Source organism: Rhinolophus sinicus, chromosome 5, assembly GCF_057876585.1.
Source record: "Rhinolophus sinicus isolate RSI-liver-muscle chromosome 5, RSI-T2T, whole genome shotgun sequence".
NCBI lineage: Eukaryota > Metazoa > Chordata > Mammalia > Chiroptera > Rhinolophidae > Rhinolophus > Rhinolophus sinicus.
This window is the reverse complement of record NC_142505.1, coordinates 94,773,973-94,791,722: the sequence shown is the minus strand read 5'-3', so window position 1 is coordinate 94,791,722 and position 17,750 is coordinate 94,773,973. Positions and strand designations below refer to the sequence as shown.

The window sequence follows — 17,750 nt, the reverse complement described above, 5'->3', positions numbered from 1 at the left end:
TGCAGCTCCGCCTCCGCCCCTGGTGCCCGGCCTCTTCCCCGTCGCGGCTGTCACACAAAGAGCAGGAAATGGCTGCGGCGAGGGGCTCCGGGTGCGCCCCTCACCGCGGCCGGCGCATCCCAGACCTGCCCCTCGGGCTCCCGCCCCAGTCCTGCCAGCCGCCCTGCTCTGGGGATGGAGAAAGGAGTGAGGACTGGTTCCTAGGCCCGCATGCCTGGGAACCACACCTGCAGCAAGGGAGGGCCGCAGCTTTGGGCTCCATTCGGATCTCATTGATGGCACAGTAGTTCCAAGTGCTCTTTTATCTACCTAACGTTTATCCAGCACCTATTTTATTCCAAGTACCGTGCCAGGAGCTGGGTGTGCACTGGTGTACAAAAGACAGGGTCCCTGCCCTTTTGGAGCTTTTCACCTACCAGGAGACACAGGGCACGCATAAATTAACCTAGCAAATGTCCAGTTACAGCTGAGAGAAGTCTTGTGAAGGGAAGGAACGAGGTAAACCTGGGGGTTGGGGAGAGGGACCGTCTTTCTAACAACTGAGTCTGCTCTCCTCAGCTCAAGAATAACCTCTGGCACTCCTGTTCAGTCCCTTAAAGCCGAATCATAAGCAGGGACATACTTCAACTTCATTCAGGGAGAAGTGCCTAATGGACAAAAAGGAAAATATATGGTGACAGGAAGTAATTGCTGGCAAAGCCCAGGGAGGAGCTAAGTAAGAGAACAGGCTCTTTCTTCAAGGTGTAATCTGCCATTTAGGACTCTCCCAACAAATGGTTCTCACCGACGTGCATGCAGTCTGATGGATCTTCAGACCAGGCTGAAGTAAGACCACCAAATCCTAACCTTGAAGCAACTCCCTTCACTCTGTTCCTGAGACGCCACCATAGCTGTCAGGAGCCATACCTGCCTTACAGGGTAAATAATTTGAAAGCACGTGAGACAGTTTAGGTGTATACAGATTGAAACAATAAAGTCCTGTTCAAAGAGAACTATTCGTAAATGTTTGCTGAGGGCCCATAAATGTATCCTTAACACTCAGCTCTTCCTATCGGGGGCTATTTATAGAAGAGCTGTATTACTCAAGTGTCTCCACAGAGCTGAGGCAGTCTTTGCCCTCACTGATCTCACACCATTTCCCAAGTACTCAGAAATCATGATCCTATGTGGTTTGTTGTTCAGATTACTCATTCTAATTTAAATCTAATTTAAATTGCTGTTTTAGAAAGGATAGCATATATATATATATATATATATATATATATATATATATATATATATATATATGTATGTATATATATATTTCTGTCCCTGATGACATGTGAGAAAGCTGTGGGGGTGTTTGTGGAAGACGGCATTTAAAAAAGAACTGCGGTTTCTTTCTTTTAAATTTTTTTTTTTTCATTTTCCACTGTGATCCTTGGGATTCTGAGTGCCAGTGATTACAAAGATGTAACAATGAAAGAATGGATTTTCATTCTAAATGGAATATTGTTTGGAATGTTGTAGATTTCTGGAAAATATATTCCTCCCTGAAGTTCCTTCCCTGTCTTTTCACCTTTTAGGAACAATTGCTTAGAAACAAAACACATGATTACCCTATGTATTTGGTTGTATCTGAGGCAAAAATAATTCTCTAACCCCTGAATTGTATTTGCTTATAAGGGGAAGCAATGTGATCTTTTTGAAACCACTGTGTTGGAAATCCAGAGGCTTGCCTTTTGGTCCTAGTTTTGCAATTAAATGTTCTTAGGCAAGTCACTTCACCTCCCTGTTTCCCCTTCTATACAGTGAAGTAGGTTGGATGCACTCCAAGGTAATTTTGAATGTAGAAAATCGCTAGAGTTAAAACAAAGGACATGCCCTTGCCATGCTTAAAGCACTTCACTAGCTCCCCAGGCTCTAGGATGGAGCCCCAACTTCTGACCGTAGCCTACGAGGGCCTTCATGACCTGGTGTCTCCCTCCCCTATGAACAAGCTTGCTATGCCTCAGCTAAAAGGAATCTGATAGTTTCCCAAACTTGCTGTGTTCTCTGTTGCATGTGGCCTTTGCACAAGCTGGACTTTGTGGCTTGGAATGATCTGACCTCCTTTCCCTCCCCCTTCCACACTTTCCCCAGTTTGCTGCCGAACATCTCTCCATCCTTCTGGTATCCGCTTAGATATCACTTCCTCCAAGATCCCTCCATGTCTAGGGTAGCTTTGGGGTAGCCGTCTAAAGGTCCCTGGGCTTCCTCTATGTACCACTTGTTATGCTATGGTGTCATTGGTGACATCTTTGCCTGCATCCCACCATGACAGCATGAGTACAAGTAGCCTGTTATTTTATAGATGAGATATTGAGGACGGTTTTGCTGTTGAAACACAGCTGCTCCATCCTGGGCCATTTAGAAATGCATTCTTCCCCTCACTTGGCTCATTTCCCACAACTTCTAGAGAACTGGTCTCCCTGGAAGGTCAGATGTTGGACACACAACTCGATAGCAAAGAACATTTCATCTTTATTTAAACAAATGCTTTTTACAATAATTTTGGTTAAGGCCTGAGAAGGAGGGTCTGAGTATATTCCAAATGGACTTGGAATGTGAAAACATAGCTGAGGTAATCGGGTCGATGCTGCTGTATTCTCAGGCTAGCACAGGCAGCCCTTTAATCAACCCCACAGAGTGGTTGAGAGCCGGGAATTTGGGAACAGACAGGTTGGTGTCTGTATCACATATCTTGCTCCCCCAAACCATTCCACTCTTCTCACCCTGGAGACTGACCTCTCTACCCTCTCAGGTTTCCTTGTCTTCTGGCTTCCACTTGGGTTTGGTTAACAAGAAGCCCCAGCAGTTGATGGGGTGAAAGAAGGAGAGGGAGTCAGTACATTATTTCTCTGGCTTCCTTCTTTCGATATTGCCTTGGGCGTCCTCTGTCTCTCACTAAAGGTCCTCTTCTGTCAACGCAATCTTCTCCAGGTGATTCTCTGCTTCCACGTTCCAACATCGCTCCCTCCTCTGTTGCTTCAGGCCTAGGGGTGGTAACTGCTCCTTGGCTCTTATTTTCCTCTGGACCCCCTCCTATTCTTCTCTTAAACCTGACCCACGCGGTTTGAAATAGTCCTTTTGTAAATAAGCCCTTAATGTGAGTGTGACATGTTTGGTTCCTAACTGATAAGCTATCTTATTCATCTTATGCTCCTAACACAGTGCCAAGCAAAAGCCAGTGAATACCAACTATTTATGAAATAAATAAAAGGATCTCTGTAACTCCTTCTAACAGTATCTGTACGGTTCTGTTATTTCCCAATGCAACTACACGTCATAACTTGGGGAGAAGCTCAGTCATTGAAGACACACACACACACACACACACACACACACACGCACACACACACTGCCCATCTCGCTGCATGTAGTGTATGCTTTGCCTCTTCCTCAGAGCAGTGGGCCTCAGAGTGCTGGAAGATTCCAGAGAGAGTAGGGTCTGCAGAATAAATGCTCTGAGAAGCAGATCTGTTGGTCCAACCCCCTTTGGAAGTTTCCTGTCTGGACCATTTGCCAGTGGGAGTGAAGCCCAGAGGTGAGTTCCACAAAGGACTGCCTGGAAGCCACAGGCCTTCTCACCATGCCTAATGGTCCTCTGGTGAATAAACTGGCTCCTGCAGTGGACCTGGGCATTTGGTGGACTGAAACGTACAGCGAAAGCTCAACACACCCAAACGCTAAAAACCCAGCTTTTATTTCACGGGGATTTTAAGAGGAAGGGGAACAGCTATTCATTTCTGTGCAACTGTGACTGAAGAATTCCAAATTAAAATTTCCACATGTCACCCACACAGCAGATGACAGTGAGTGAGTATGAACAATAATCTGGTACTAGGAGCAAGACACAAACCATCTCCAAGTTGGTTTCTCTTCCACCAGCTTTGCCTCTCTCAAATGCACTCACCAGGCCTCTGCCAGAACATATATTTTAAATGCCAGTTTGACTTTCTCTCCTTGCTCAATGACATCTTTTCTATCTACAGGTAGAATTCCAACTCTTTTTGTCTTTTAAAACATAAGTCCTTGCCTAGACTGACAGCCTCAGTTTCAATTTCCCTACCCCTTCTATCATACTTACCCTTGCCAAGCACACACACACACACACCACACACACACACACACACACACACACACACACACACACACACACACACACACCCTTTATGCTCCAGCAATGCTAAACTGATTATAGCTTCCCAACACATTCTATTTCCTCTATCCCTCTATCAGGAAAGTATTTATCTTATTTCTGCCCACTTGCTTGTCTTAAAAAAAAACAAAACAAAACACAGAAAAAGACCATAATTCATCTTCAAAACTGAGTCAGACGTTCTATCCTCTGACAGTGCTTCCCAAACATCAATGTGCACCTATGGATCTTATTAAAATGTAGATTCTCATTCAGTGAGTCTCAGGGTGAAGGTGAAGAGTCTGCATTTCCCACAAGTTGGCCATGCTGCTGCTGCTGATCCAGGGACCACACTTTGAGTAGCAAGATTCCAGGAAATTTCCCCTGACATCATACGTGTTTATATATCTGCCTAAGAAAATTGCACCTTTCTTGTCTTTGTTTCTGTAGCCCCATAATAGTATATGCGTATCATAAAGACATAGGAACATTTGCTATTTGCTTATTGAGTAAATGTCGAGTGACATATCGTCATTATGTGTCTGTAGAACACGAAACCATGTAACTATTTTTATTTAAGGAAAATTTTTGTTTGTTTGACATTTGGATAAATATGGAATCCATGCCATGCACACCATAGTTATTAAAACATACAGCTTTATTTGCTGGACCCAACCTTTAACTTTGTATGCTTTACAAAGGGTAAGAGATATCTGTTAACATTTTTATTGTGAACACTAGCACTAACTGTACACTAATAAATATTCAGTCTATGCATATATAAATACATAGTCTCAAAAGGTATAAAAGGCAAAATCTATAAAATGTATCTAGAACCAAAACCTTTTATAAGGGAATTCCCTGTGAACACACATGGCACCATTTTCAAAATGTGAGAGAAAAAACAAACAAACAAACAAACAAACAGGCAGGAAGCCCATTTCACAGGATAGGACATTGGGAGGTAAACTATTGACATACATTCAGTTAAGGCCCCAATGAATCTGAGCTTGAACATGAGAATACTATGCAAGGGGGAGTTTTCTACACCAGATCACAGAAATCAGTCAATTCCAAAGTTTTCCTTCTAGGCTGTATGTTCCAGAAACCATCTCTAAATAAGGGTTCCAGAGAGAATGCACAAAATGCCAGAAAGTACATAGGGATTATTTTTGGATAAGTTGAGTAGAAGATCATCTTCTGAATGATGGAGTTCTATCTTAAGGCTCCCAGATTCATAATAATCATAGTTAAAAGTTATGCATCCGAATGTCCAGCCACAATATGACTTGATTTAGAAAGAGCAGATTGCAACAGCACCCAATAATCTCTCCAAGAGTTTTATCTGAATCTGAACACTGCAGGAAAATGAACTCTCTCTTACATCACGGAAAACTCTTTCCCACCAAGTGTCCAAGAAGACTGTAGCCAGCTCAAAGTTGGAATGATAATTAAAGGAAGCATTTATACGTCTACAGGAGAATTTTTCCATGCTGCTTTGAAGCTCACCTATAAATGGCATCATGTGACATGGCTCTGGTGGGTTGGGTGAACCAAAGGGTTAATTAACTGAGTAAGTCCAAGCTCATTAACTCTGACAAAGGGGAGGCTAAAGATGAGTAAGATCCTATTCCAAGTTGGAGAGCTACAGCGCCAACCACAGTGCTCTAAGCGGGAGCAGCTTCACTTGCTGGTGGCACCAAGTTGGTGTCTTTGTTGGCTTTCTCTGCCTTTCCCCTCTGCTGCATTTGTCTCCTCTGCAGTCCCTTTCATTCTCAGTACAAGGCAGTGTTGAATAGGAATAAAGACATTGTGCGTTGGAGTCAGATTCTAGTGGGCTAGAATCCAGTTCTACACTGCCTAGCTCTGTCACTTTCGGCAGATGTCCTGGCTTTTTAAAACCTCAGTTTTACTATCTGTAAAATGGGAATAATAAGACTATCTCATGTTGGTGTAAATGCAAGGTGAACTGAGGTTCTGCAGATAAGGCTTACAGCTTAGCAAATACTCACTTGGCATATTTAAGTGCTCAATCAACAGTAGGCATCCTTGTGCATTTAGAAGCACCCCGCTCAGTGCCTGACTCAGTTTGCATCCAGATTGTTTGAGCAAGAACACACCCCTTGTTCCTCACCCCAAATTTTGGGAGACTTGAAGCCTCAACCTTGAAGTTGCAAATCTCTAGGGCAGGGGTGTCCAAACTGCGGCCCATGATCCATTGTTAATTGGCCAGCAGCAAATTCCAAAAATATATAGTTTACTTAAATAAACCAGGTGAGGCAATACGAGTGAGTGGCCCGGCTGTTTGTGTATTTTACCGAATATGGCCCTTGGTGAAAAACGTTGAAAAATGTTTAGACACCCCTGCTCTAGGGCTTCAAGAGGCTTCAATTGCTGTGCAAGGCCGCCCTGCCCAGCACAATGCTGCCCTCTGTTGATGAGGGAGGAAGAGTGCAGAGAGAGGGGACTGATTCCTGGAGGTGGGGTGAGTGATGACAGAGTCCCCAGAGTCGGGGCTCGGAAGCAACCATTTCCTCCAGATGCCTCTGGAAGCATTCTATACAGAAGGGGAGGCATAGACACCCGCCTGGCGTGGTACTAAAGGTGAGCCATCGGAGTGGTGACCATCCAAGACCTTTCTCTGTACCAGTTGGTTCCCTACCATCAGATGCCCTCTTTCTGCCCACACACCAGATACTGACGCTCAAGTCATGGGATTGAAATTGTTCACCTGAGTTCATCATGCTTCCTTCAAGGAGAGAGGTGGCAGTGTACTCTGAGTAAAACCTCATAAAGCTGCTTCTCAGAATATCCGGCCGCTGATGTGAGCAGCTGTTCCATCATCCTCTACAGCAGGAAGCTGTGGCTGACAGCATCACAGCGGCAGAGCTCACTCTTTCTGATCTTAATTAACTCACAGTTGTCCTTGAAAAAGAGTCACGCTCCTTGTTCCTCTTGCCCATATCCTGGGATTCTGTGTTGTTGGGTCAAATAAAAATTCCCCTGACCATAAACTTTATATCCATGTTTAAAATAAAAGTAAAAATGATAATCCAGGGTCCTACCCCATCTCTCCCTTTCTCTAAGAAGTACAAGAAATGTTGCCTGACAGCTGTCAGATTGGGGTTTGTGCGCCACACGAGATAAGAGGCTGGAGACAGCAGGGTGAGAGGACTGGAGTGGTCTGGAGGAAACTGCTCTGGCCCTGCTTCCAGGTCATTGGCTGAGCCTCCTGCATGTGACCCAGTGTCAGCCTATCAGGGTGCTGCGTCCGTGCAGCTCAGGGACTGGTGCTGCAGGCCAGCTGCCTCTGGGAAGTCCTGGGCTGGTGGCGACTTTTAATGCTCTATGGATGGAGAGCTTTCTTCCCCAACTCAGGATCTGCAGCTGAGTCTGCTAAAGTCACGGTTCTGCAATTTCAACCAGTTGACTCAAAAGTCTGGAGAAAGAAGGCCGGTCTTCTGGTTTCTAGAGAGGGAAGAAAAGAGCTCTGTGAGTTCCTTGTACCTGTGTGTCATAGCTAATTCCAAAGCAAACCAGAATTGAGTAGCAGTTCCCTCTGCTGATTTTAAAATATGCTTCCATATATATTGTATTTGAAGCCATTATGTCTTAGGTGTTAACAGCAGGTATTCTGGACTCATAAGGTCTGCTTTTAAATCTCAACTTTTCCACTCATTAGCTATGTGACCTTGAACAAGTGACTTAACCTCTTTGAGCCTCAGTTTTGCCATCTGTAAAATGGGGATAATAATAGTATCTATCTCGTAAGATTGTTGTAAGAATTAAATAAAATCATGTATAAAAATGCATCATGAATAAGTGCTAAATAATGCCATAAGAGAAAACATTTAGGTATAAATCTTACAAAATATGTACAGGATCTATATTAGGAAAAATATAAAATTCTAAAGAAAGAAATCAAAGAAGGTCTGAACAAATGGAGAAATATTCCATGTTCACGAATAGTAAGACTTTATATTGTTTAGATGTCATTTCTTCTCAATTTGATCTATAGATTCAACACAGTCACAATCAGAATCCCAGTAAGTTATTTTGTAGATATTGACAAACAGACCATAAAGTTTATACGGAAAGGTGAAAGATCCAGCATCCCCAACACAATATTGAAAGAGAAACATAAAGTTGGAGGACTGACACCTCCTGACTTCTAGACTTATTATAAAGCTACAATAATCAAGACTGTGATATTAGTGAAAGAATAGATAAATAGATCAATGGGACAGAGTTGAGAGCCCCCAAATAGACCATAGGTCCACACAAATATAGTCAACTGATCTCTGACAGGGAGCAAAAGCAATCCAATGGAGAAAGGTGGTGCTGAAAAAACTGGACATCCACATGCAATACAGTGATTCTACACACAGACCTTACACCCTTCAGAGCGTGAATCTTAGTAAACTATGGACTTTAGTTAATAATAATGTATCAGTAGTGGTTAATTGTAACAAATGTAACACACTAACGCAAAATGTTATTAGTAGGGGAGGAGGGTATATGGGAAATCTGTACTATTTGCTTAATTTTTCTGTAAATCTAAAACTTCTAAACAATAAAGTCTATTAATTTTAAAAAATCAATAGAAAACAGTTAAAAAAGAAGTGCTAAATAAATGTCAGCTATCAAAACTATTATAGTATTTCATCCTTATAATGCAGACTAGATTTGTTTTGTGTCTTTGCCTATACCTTCATTGTTTGTTTCTTTGTTTCTGATTATAAATGATTTATGAACTTATAAATCAAGTATCATTTATTTCTCTTACCAGTGAGAAAGAGGAGGTTTAGAGAAGTACCCACGATTAATGACTAAGAAATGGCAAAGCTGAGACAACGCCAAAGTATTCGATACCTTTTCAACTCTGCCTTGTTACCCTTCAGTGATCTGACTGTGTAGCAACTCCCTACTCAGCAACGTTCAACTGTGGTTGAAATTGAAAATTTCCTAACTCACCAAAAGCCCTCTAAGACACATGCTGATATGGAGCAAGGCATAGTTTGTCCCCAAGCATGGGGACAACTGAGACATCTGGGAGGGTGCATAGTAATTGGTTTCCCTTTCCGAATTGCTGAATGAATAAAATGAACCCTAATTAAGTCATTTTAATATTTTCACAGCACAAGTGAACTTCTGATCCGCAATGCATGGAACCAACTTTATGTACATTCAATGGTTTTTTGATATTACCCAATTTTTTTTTTCCTCAGAAGTATTGAAGTATTGCCATAGGCTTCACTCCCTCTTTCTCTCTGACAATTACGGTATGCACAATGACTTGTGACATTGTGCAGCAAATCAAATGATAATTAAGGTTATTGCCAGCTCTTTTAGGCGTAGGGAACTTCTCTAGTTAATAGATACTCAGTCACATTCCTGCTAATCCATTTTATTCATCCCTCCTGCCACATCCTCTGAAAGGATTCCTTTCTCTAGGGAAGGGGGCCGACCCTGAAGTTGTAGCTTGTAAGTTGTTGCAGCGCAAACCACTTCCTTCACCGACCTCTTTCCAGCAATGATTCATGATCTGGTAGATATGCGAGGAGGCCAGCCGAGGCTTGTATAACCGAAACCCGGTAGTGATGTCTTCCACCACCTCGGAGTTGCTTCGGTTTTCATATGGGATTTTGCCTTCGCTGAAGATTTCCCACATCAGCACACCTAGGAGAAACAGGGAGCATAGCACAGCTAATGCTAAAGTTCACAAAGAGCAAAGAAATAAGCCTCTGTCTAGAAATCACAGAATCACATTAAGATTCAAGTCCCTACCTCCAGGCCGTACAATATCAAGTCACAAATTGTGAGTTTTAAAATATAAATTCCATTTGATGTTTTAAAATACTGAGCAGACCAAGCAAATCACATCTGGAGGTTGTCCATGTTTTACCCCTGATTTAATCCCTTTTCTTCTGCTGCATGAAGCACAAATGTCACACCCAGCTTTATTGTGTGCTAATCATTCATAGGATGTCAGAGTGGGACAAGAGCTTGCAGATCACCTAACCCAGTGATTTTTCAAAGCATATTCCAGAAAACCTCCGGGCAGAATTTTTCAAAGTATGATCTCTAAAATGTCTGAATAAGTATCACCTCAGAGCTTTGTTCAAAGGGTAGATCCTGGGCCCCACACCCAGACCATTGGATCAAAATTTCTAAGGGATTCTCAGAGTTTTAGAAATTTGGAATCTAACTAAATAAGACTGTTTAGCTCCCCAAGATGCCAGGCTTTCTAGTGAGATTTCTATGGAAAAGGGGGATCTGCTGCTCAAAGCTGGTTTGAAAACAATTGCTTCCATGCAAACCTTGTAACACATTGATGAGTAAGGCCCAAAGAGATTACTTGACATGCTTAAAAAAAGAGCAAAGTTAATCAGGGCAAAAACCTTAAAATGAATGGCAAAGTCCAATGGCCTTGAGGCAGGCATCAAGCTCTAAGACCATCCAGATTTCTGTTTCTCAGGCTTGCCACCTCAGTGTTCTCTACCTTTCTACTCTGCTTCCATCAGTCATTCTCATCTTCGGACACCTGGATGACACATCCGAGGCAGGAATGCACTTTAGCTAATCCCTCTAATTATGACATGCAGCAGAAAATTTCCAGGTTGACCATCTGTGTCAGAATAAATCCTACTCAGAGTCAGTAGGTGAAGTTGCCAAAGTGGCCACGGCAGCGAACATCTCTTCATGGGTCCCCCAGCTTGGTGCAATGTGACCAGCTGCATCACCCACAGAGAGTGGCTACATATCAGCCCTACCCTTCCTAGTTATACCCACGGGGGAAAGGAGAATCTTCTGAGATTGCTCTACTGCAGTTTCGTTTCTTCCCAGTTTATCCTGTAACTTAAATTTGGCCAACAAAGTCATAGCTAGGCCTGTTGAATAGGGGAACTGCTTTAAGGACTACTTCAGAAGGACTCAAAATTAACGAACCACTTGCTTGTTGGAAACAGAAATTCTAAAACGCTGGAGAAGACTTAAAAACTAGTTCTTCTTCTAAGAGATTTAATTAGTCAGCTTCTCCCTGATTTCTACTACTAGTCAATCCGTTTGACAAACCTGCCCGTCATACAGAATGGCAAAGTCAAACTGCAACCTGTTCCTGTCCAAAGTATGATCCTTCTCGGAATCCAAATCAAAGAGGTGGTCTGGCATATTCTCGTGCACCCATGAGTGTGCACAGACTATGGCTTAGGATGTCAAGTGACAAGACCGGCAAGAATATTTACTACTTCATGCTGCACCAACATCATTCATTCTGCCTTTCATTCAGGCCCATTTGCACTTATTAGAAATTCTAATTTCTTATCAGGGCCTGCCAACTTCATTGCCTGCTGTTCTCCCACTCAGACAGTGTCTCCATTTTGTACTCACTGGTTCCTCTGCCAGGGACACTGTTCCCTGGACCTTCAAATGGGCACCATTCACCCTCATCATTCAGGCCTCTGCTCAAGAGTCACCTCCTCAGAGAGGTCTTCCCAGGTCATGTATTGAAAATAGACCCTCCGTCCATCCCAGTCACTCTCTAACCCATAAACGTTTTGTTTTATTCGTGTCACTTACTTACCACCGCCTGATTTTATCTTACAGACATATCTATTAGCTTGTTGACATAATTGTGATCAGTCTCCCCTAAAATTTAGCTCCAAGAGAGTAGGAGTCTTTCCTATCCTACCCACCACTGGATTGTGAGCACCTGCACTAGCCCCTGGCATATAGTAGATGCTCAATAAATTATTGTTGAATGAATGAGTAAATGCTTATTGAGGGTTAAGTGTGGGAATATAGTTCTGGACAAGATATGGTCCCTGCCCTCAAGGAACTCATATGCTAATCTCCTGACTCCTCCTGATTTTGATCTCACAGTAGCTGTCACCAGAATCCTAAATTCCCCCTCTCATTTTTACCCCCTCCCCCGCCTTTCACAGCTGTTATTACACACAGACCACCCGTGGGACTTTCTCACCATCCAGAGTTCAGGGCAGAGCTGGCCCTGCAGCTCGCCCTAGTCCCAGATCACATGGGTGTGGGGTCAGGATGACACTCACCGAAGGACCACACATCTGACTTGCTGCTATAGCGACTGAAAGAGAAGACTTCCGGAGACGCCCACTTCACTGGGAATTTGGTGCCTGTAGAACTGGTGTATTGGTCATCAAGGACAAACCTGTGGAGAGAGTGGAGAGAGGATCTCCAAATGTTCCGGGGGCCTGAGTCCCATTCCAGAGACCGCACCAGCACCACACCCCCAAATTACCTGGTCATTCCAAAGTCCGACACCTTGATGACTTGGTTTTCTCCCACTAAACAATTTCGGGCAGCCTGCAGAGGAGACAGTCCAACAAAAGGGAGAGAGAAACTGTTGGCGGACAAGCAGTCATTAAGGAGCCACCTACTCGTATAATCACGGCCTTTGCTTTTCTGTGTCCTTGTAGAAGGGAATTGAGGAGCTATGTAAACATTAATTAAACTTCACAAGTGCGTGGTGGAAGTTAGCTAGGAAGTTGAATGTGTAAGATCCTTTCTCAGGCTTGCTCTTTTATCCTCATTCCTGGGATCCTAATGAGAAGAGAAATCTATGGTGTTGGCTAACCAATGATATGGTCTAACACAACCTGATGAGATGAAACATGCTAACATTGGGAATGACACGAAGACACTGTCGCTCATTTGACTAAAATCAGGATGTTTTGAGGTTGCTAATCCTCGTGCAACTTCTCAAAAGGGAGAGTGCTTGGCCCCTCATCAGTACCACAGAATGTTGCTTTGAAAGAGTCCTTAGTGACAAAAGACCATAGAGTCTCAAATTTTAACGTGCCTATAATCCCACGGGGGGACATGTTAAAATGCATATTCCTGAGCCCCAACTTCCAGGGATTCTGAGGGTGGTTTAAAATCACCCCAATATGATTCCGGTAGATGCTAGAACAACACTTTGAGACAAACTGCTTGTCGACTTCCCTCATTTTATGAGGAGGAAACAGAGGCACAGAGAAGTGGAAAAGAAGAGGCTGTTAGTTTCATTTTGGAAGAATGTACACTGAATCTCAGAGGATGAAAGTCAGAGGTCGGGGTGTGATTAGAGCCCAGGTCTGAGACCTCATGAAATACTTTCCCACTGGGACATCCCTACGTGGGTGGAGGGAAGAAGTTGGGAGGGAAAGGGAGGTAGTCTATGACTTGCTATTGACAAACGCGTCCCCAGTCTCAGTAGCTGTACATTTTGGTGGCCACGCTCCTCCATCTTGGACCTGCAGGGGGTTGCCCTGCTCACTCTTACCAGGTCTCTGTGGATGACACATGCCTCTTCCAGGTAGGCCATGCCCTCGCACACGTCCAGGCACATGCCCAGCAAGGTCTCTGCCGCAAAGAGTCCACGCTGGTTGCGCAGGTAGTCTGACAGGCAGCCGTGCTCCATGAATTCAAACACCAGGCAGATGGGGGCCTGCTCCAGGCACACCCCATAGAGCTGGACCAGTTTGGGGTGAGAGAGTTTCCTGGAAGAAAAAGGGATGAGATGGTCCAAACTCAGACTCCCAAAGATACATCAACCCTCCCCACCCCGCCAAAAAAAAAAAAATCTATCATTTGAGCTGAGACCTAAAGAAGGATGGCAGGGAGTCAGCTGGTATATGTGAGGACAAAGGGAGGCCAGTGTGGCTGGCATATCTGGGACTATAGGAGAGATGGGTAGGAGGTGAGATTGGAGAGTGGGAGGGGCCAGACCATGACAGGCCACGCAGACCATGGCGAGGAGTATGACTTTATTCTCCATGCCATAGGAAGCCATCGCTGGATCTGAGGAGGGAGGTGGCATGATATGACACCAGAGTGACACAGAACATCCTTTCCCCTAGGTACCTTGGCGTCCCCTTGTTTTGGCCACTCACATCATGACTTCGGCCTCCTCTATGAAGTCCTCTTCCGACATAGCTCCTTCCTGAATGGTTTTGATGGCCACCTTGTCCTTGTTGAGCCAGTAGCCAAGGTGCACCAAGCCGAACTGCCCGCTGCCAACCTCCTGCACAAAAGTGAGCTCCGAGGGATGAATCACCCATTTCCCTGGAGGGGGGAGAGAGGGTTTTCCAGGGTTGGCATGCAGTAGCTATGAGGTATAGAGCTACCAGGAGATTGCATAGCCCAACGTAGAATGTTAGCCTTTTGGCAATATTACCCCAAGATGGCAAAGGTATCAGCCCTTGGTTTAGAACTAGCATAGATAGATCAAATTATTATCTTTTTTCCCAAATGATAACATAGGATATGCGTTTAAACCATGAAAAATGTATGTAGGGAAGGTTACATGGAAAGAAGAAGGAGGATGGCATGAATCAAGATATTAAAGAAGTAAATACAAGGTTCCTTGTAAGGTCCCAACCATTTTCTATAGCTGATTGAAACATTTTCATTGTCATTTTTCATACAGAGCAAATTTCTTTTGAGCTGATCAGTCACTCATTCATTTACCCATCAAGAGGACCTACTATGTACACAGCACTCTGCGAGGCCTTAGTAGGGATGGGAGTAAAGAGGTGGATTCCTAAAGGACCAGTGCAGAGGTACCAGCCAGCACACGTCTGGCACCTAGTAGGCTCTTTATAAATGTTAATAAACACCTAAAAGGGCTCTGAATCTCTGTTTTCACACTGACAGAATGAGTGGGTTCATGAGATAACCTCTGAGACCCCATCCAGCATGGGTACATTAGGGTTCTACAGTTATGAGAATCACCTTATTTTTCTAAGGAGCCTAAAGAGGCATTTTCCTTTCCTGACCCTTGGCCTAGTACCACAAACAGCTCGATTTCTACCTGTTTGAGGCTGAGACGCAACCAAAAACAGTATTGAGTATATACCATGTGCCCGGGATGGTGCTGGTTAAGGATGGGAGTCCATGGCAAGTAAAGCATTCCCCTCTGACCACCTGTATCAAAATCACCTAGGACACTTATTTAAAAGGCAGACTCCAGGACCTCACTCTCAGGGATTATTTTGGTGTGTTGGGAGCTTCCAGGAGTTAACATTATTAAGAAGTATCCCAATGACTTTGATACACAAGAACCAGCAGCCTAGGAGACACCAAATAAAAATTACACAACCTTGTCAACCAGTACTGTTTGGACCAGGGGATGCAAACTCATTGCCTTTGAATTCCAGGCAGATAATCACAAGTGGGTGGTTTTTGTTCCACAGGATAAGAAGGGATAGTAGGGCCTGTGGCACTGGAGACGCAAGCCCTGCCTAAAGGCATTTAAAAAAAAAATTAACTCTGTGCTATGCAAACAAATACTTCTGGATGCTGCCAGCTTATAGCTCTTGCAATGGACCCATATCCAGCAAACTACATGTTACAGAGAGCTTCTAGAGGATAAGTGGATATGCAGTGCTAAGGTGTACTTTTCTAATAGCCTTTAGTAGAGTGCTTTGTACAAAGTAGGCACTCCATAAGCACTTCACTGATGAACTCTTAACTAAAATCAATGGACATTGATTTGGCCTAGATGCGCATATGTACACCTCTCTTACTCACACACATTGTAAACGTTCATTGGTGCACACCGTCTCCAGGTACACAGTGTACCTGGCTAATGTTACTTTAACTCTGCAGACGAGCTAGGTTCATCGAAAGCCCATTCAGATTTGCTCTAGACTTTTAGGGACCTGAGTTCCAGTGCAAATGCATGACATTGTGGAATGGACAGCTCACCGTATCTCAGCCCTGCTGTCACCGGGGCTTTCTGCCTCCAGGAACAAACTGGGTAGCGAAGTCGCGTGACCAGGCCTGAGTTGATTACAAAGCAAAAAGGCTGTGGTTAGAGCTTTATTGGAGCAATTGTCTAAGTTAAGTCACCAGGAAAAAATATAACTTAGTGCAAAATCTGCTTTTATTCCGGAAAACACATCCCGAAGCCCAATCCCTGAAATTATACCTTCTCTTAAAAAAGACATAAACACAGGTGGGCAGGGGGTGAAATGCCACACTTCCCACAGTGAACTTGCTAATGGAAAACATGTAACATAATCAAATATTGGGCGTCCTTTTCTATGTGCATATTTCGTTACGATTGAAGGTCAGCTTATCTGACATGAAGAAAGCAGGCTGGGTGTTTGTCACTTTCCTCCAAGTTCCTGTGTGAGGGTCCCCCTCTTGTCCTTCAGAACTCACCTCCGCCGTTGTGCTGGTGGTAATTGATGAGGAGAGGGATGGAATCAAACACGTACTTTTCAGCCACATAGTAGCGCTTGGGATTGTCATTTGTTTCTTTGATGTGATAGTGCTTTATACAGGGGTTGTTCTCACTTAAACAAATGAAATATAAATGCAGTGATTATTAGGAAACAATGTTTAGACACAGAAATGGTGACTGGCATCGGATTCCTATCAGCTTTGTTTTTTACCCTCTTACAAGGGTGGCAGATACATTTCAACCTGTGTCAGTCTTGACTGGACAGCCCTGGGTGCCGTGTTAAGGATTCTGAGGCGGCATCTGGATCCAGTTAGTCAGCACCGTGATGTTTCTTCCACAGCCACAAAATGGGGAATAGTCTCATGCAGGCTACATGTTTGCCTTCCCTGCTCTATGGGTGTAACTAATTATCAGCATATGTTGAGGCCCCTTCCTCCTTATTTGACTTTGTCCAGCAAAGAGTTAACAAAGCAGCCCTGACTGCTATCCTGAGAAAGGACTGCTTGCAAGGTTGGCCCTTGGGGTGCTTCAGACAACCTGGATTTGGGGAGGTTCTCACCATTCTCTAGCTGATAAGAGTGGCTTCCTATGTTTGTATAAACCATGTGGTTTATGCTCAATGCCTGCTTTTCTTCTGGGAGTCTGGAATTTTGCTATGTGCTGGGCAGAGGGTACCTATATGACCATCCCCTGATGATAAACAAAAACCTGGGACATTGAGTCTCTCAAGAGCCTCCCTGGTGACAACACTTTGCTCCTGCTGTCACAACTTATTCCTGGAGGAAGTAAGCATGTCCTGTGTGTACCACAGGGCCGGGATTCTTGGAAGTGTGTGCTTGATTTCCTCTGGGTTTTGCTCCATACGCCTTTTCCCTTTGCTGATTTTGCTTTGTATCCTTTCACTGTAATACATCTTAGCCTTGAGCACAACTATATGCTGAGTCCTGTGTCTTCCTAGTGACTCACCAAACCTGGGAGTGGTCTTGGGGACCCCCAACACAGCTCTAGTCCTCACTCCTTTTCCATCCAACCTTATGGAGTTGCCGGTCACTCTGATCACTGTCACCTGTGCAGGGCAGAGGCACGGCCCCTCTGTGACATGCACTGGGTCCTTCCCCATCCCTAGCAGCGCCCTTTCTCGGGCCACCTCTCTAAACCCTGCTCTTGCTCTGCGTCTTGCTCATGTCCACTGTCCTCCAACAAGGATTCCCTGAGGACCCCTCAATAATTCTTTTTCTCTCTTTTCTTAATTCTTCCTCGACTTTGGTCATGGCCAAACTGTTTAGTTCTGACTAAATCTCTAATTAGAAGAGAATTCAAGATCTGACTAGGCTCTTAGACATAATTTTACAGAGAAGGAAACTGAGGTCAGGGGAGGGGCAGACAACC

The 17,750-nt window shown here is 44.1% G+C and overlaps 1 protein-coding gene across 1 annotated transcript in view; it reads right to left on the bottom strand.

Moving 5' to 3' along the window:
• Nucleotides 1-4,798: 4,798 nt before the first annotated feature.
• Nucleotides 4,799-17,750, bottom strand: part of ITK (IL2 inducible T cell kinase) — a 55,925-nt gene continuing 42,973 nt past the window's right edge. Inside the window, exons 10-17 of the mRNA XM_019740282.3 lie at nt 16,340-16,473; nt 15,881-15,955; nt 14,065-14,236; nt 13,455-13,671; nt 12,432-12,496; nt 12,223-12,341; nt 9,681-9,838; nt 4,799-7,627 (exon numbers count right to left, since the gene is read on the bottom strand). Of these exons, the coding sequence (XP_019595841.2) occupies nt 7,562-7,627; nt 9,681-9,838; nt 12,223-12,341; nt 12,432-12,496; nt 13,455-13,671; nt 14,065-14,236; nt 15,881-15,955; nt 16,340-16,473 (1,006 nt within the window). The 3' untranslated portion in view covers nt 4,799-7,561. The remainder of the gene's footprint in view (nt 7,628-9,680; nt 9,839-12,222; nt 12,342-12,431; nt 12,497-13,454; nt 13,672-14,064; nt 14,237-15,880; nt 15,956-16,339; nt 16,474-17,750) is intronic.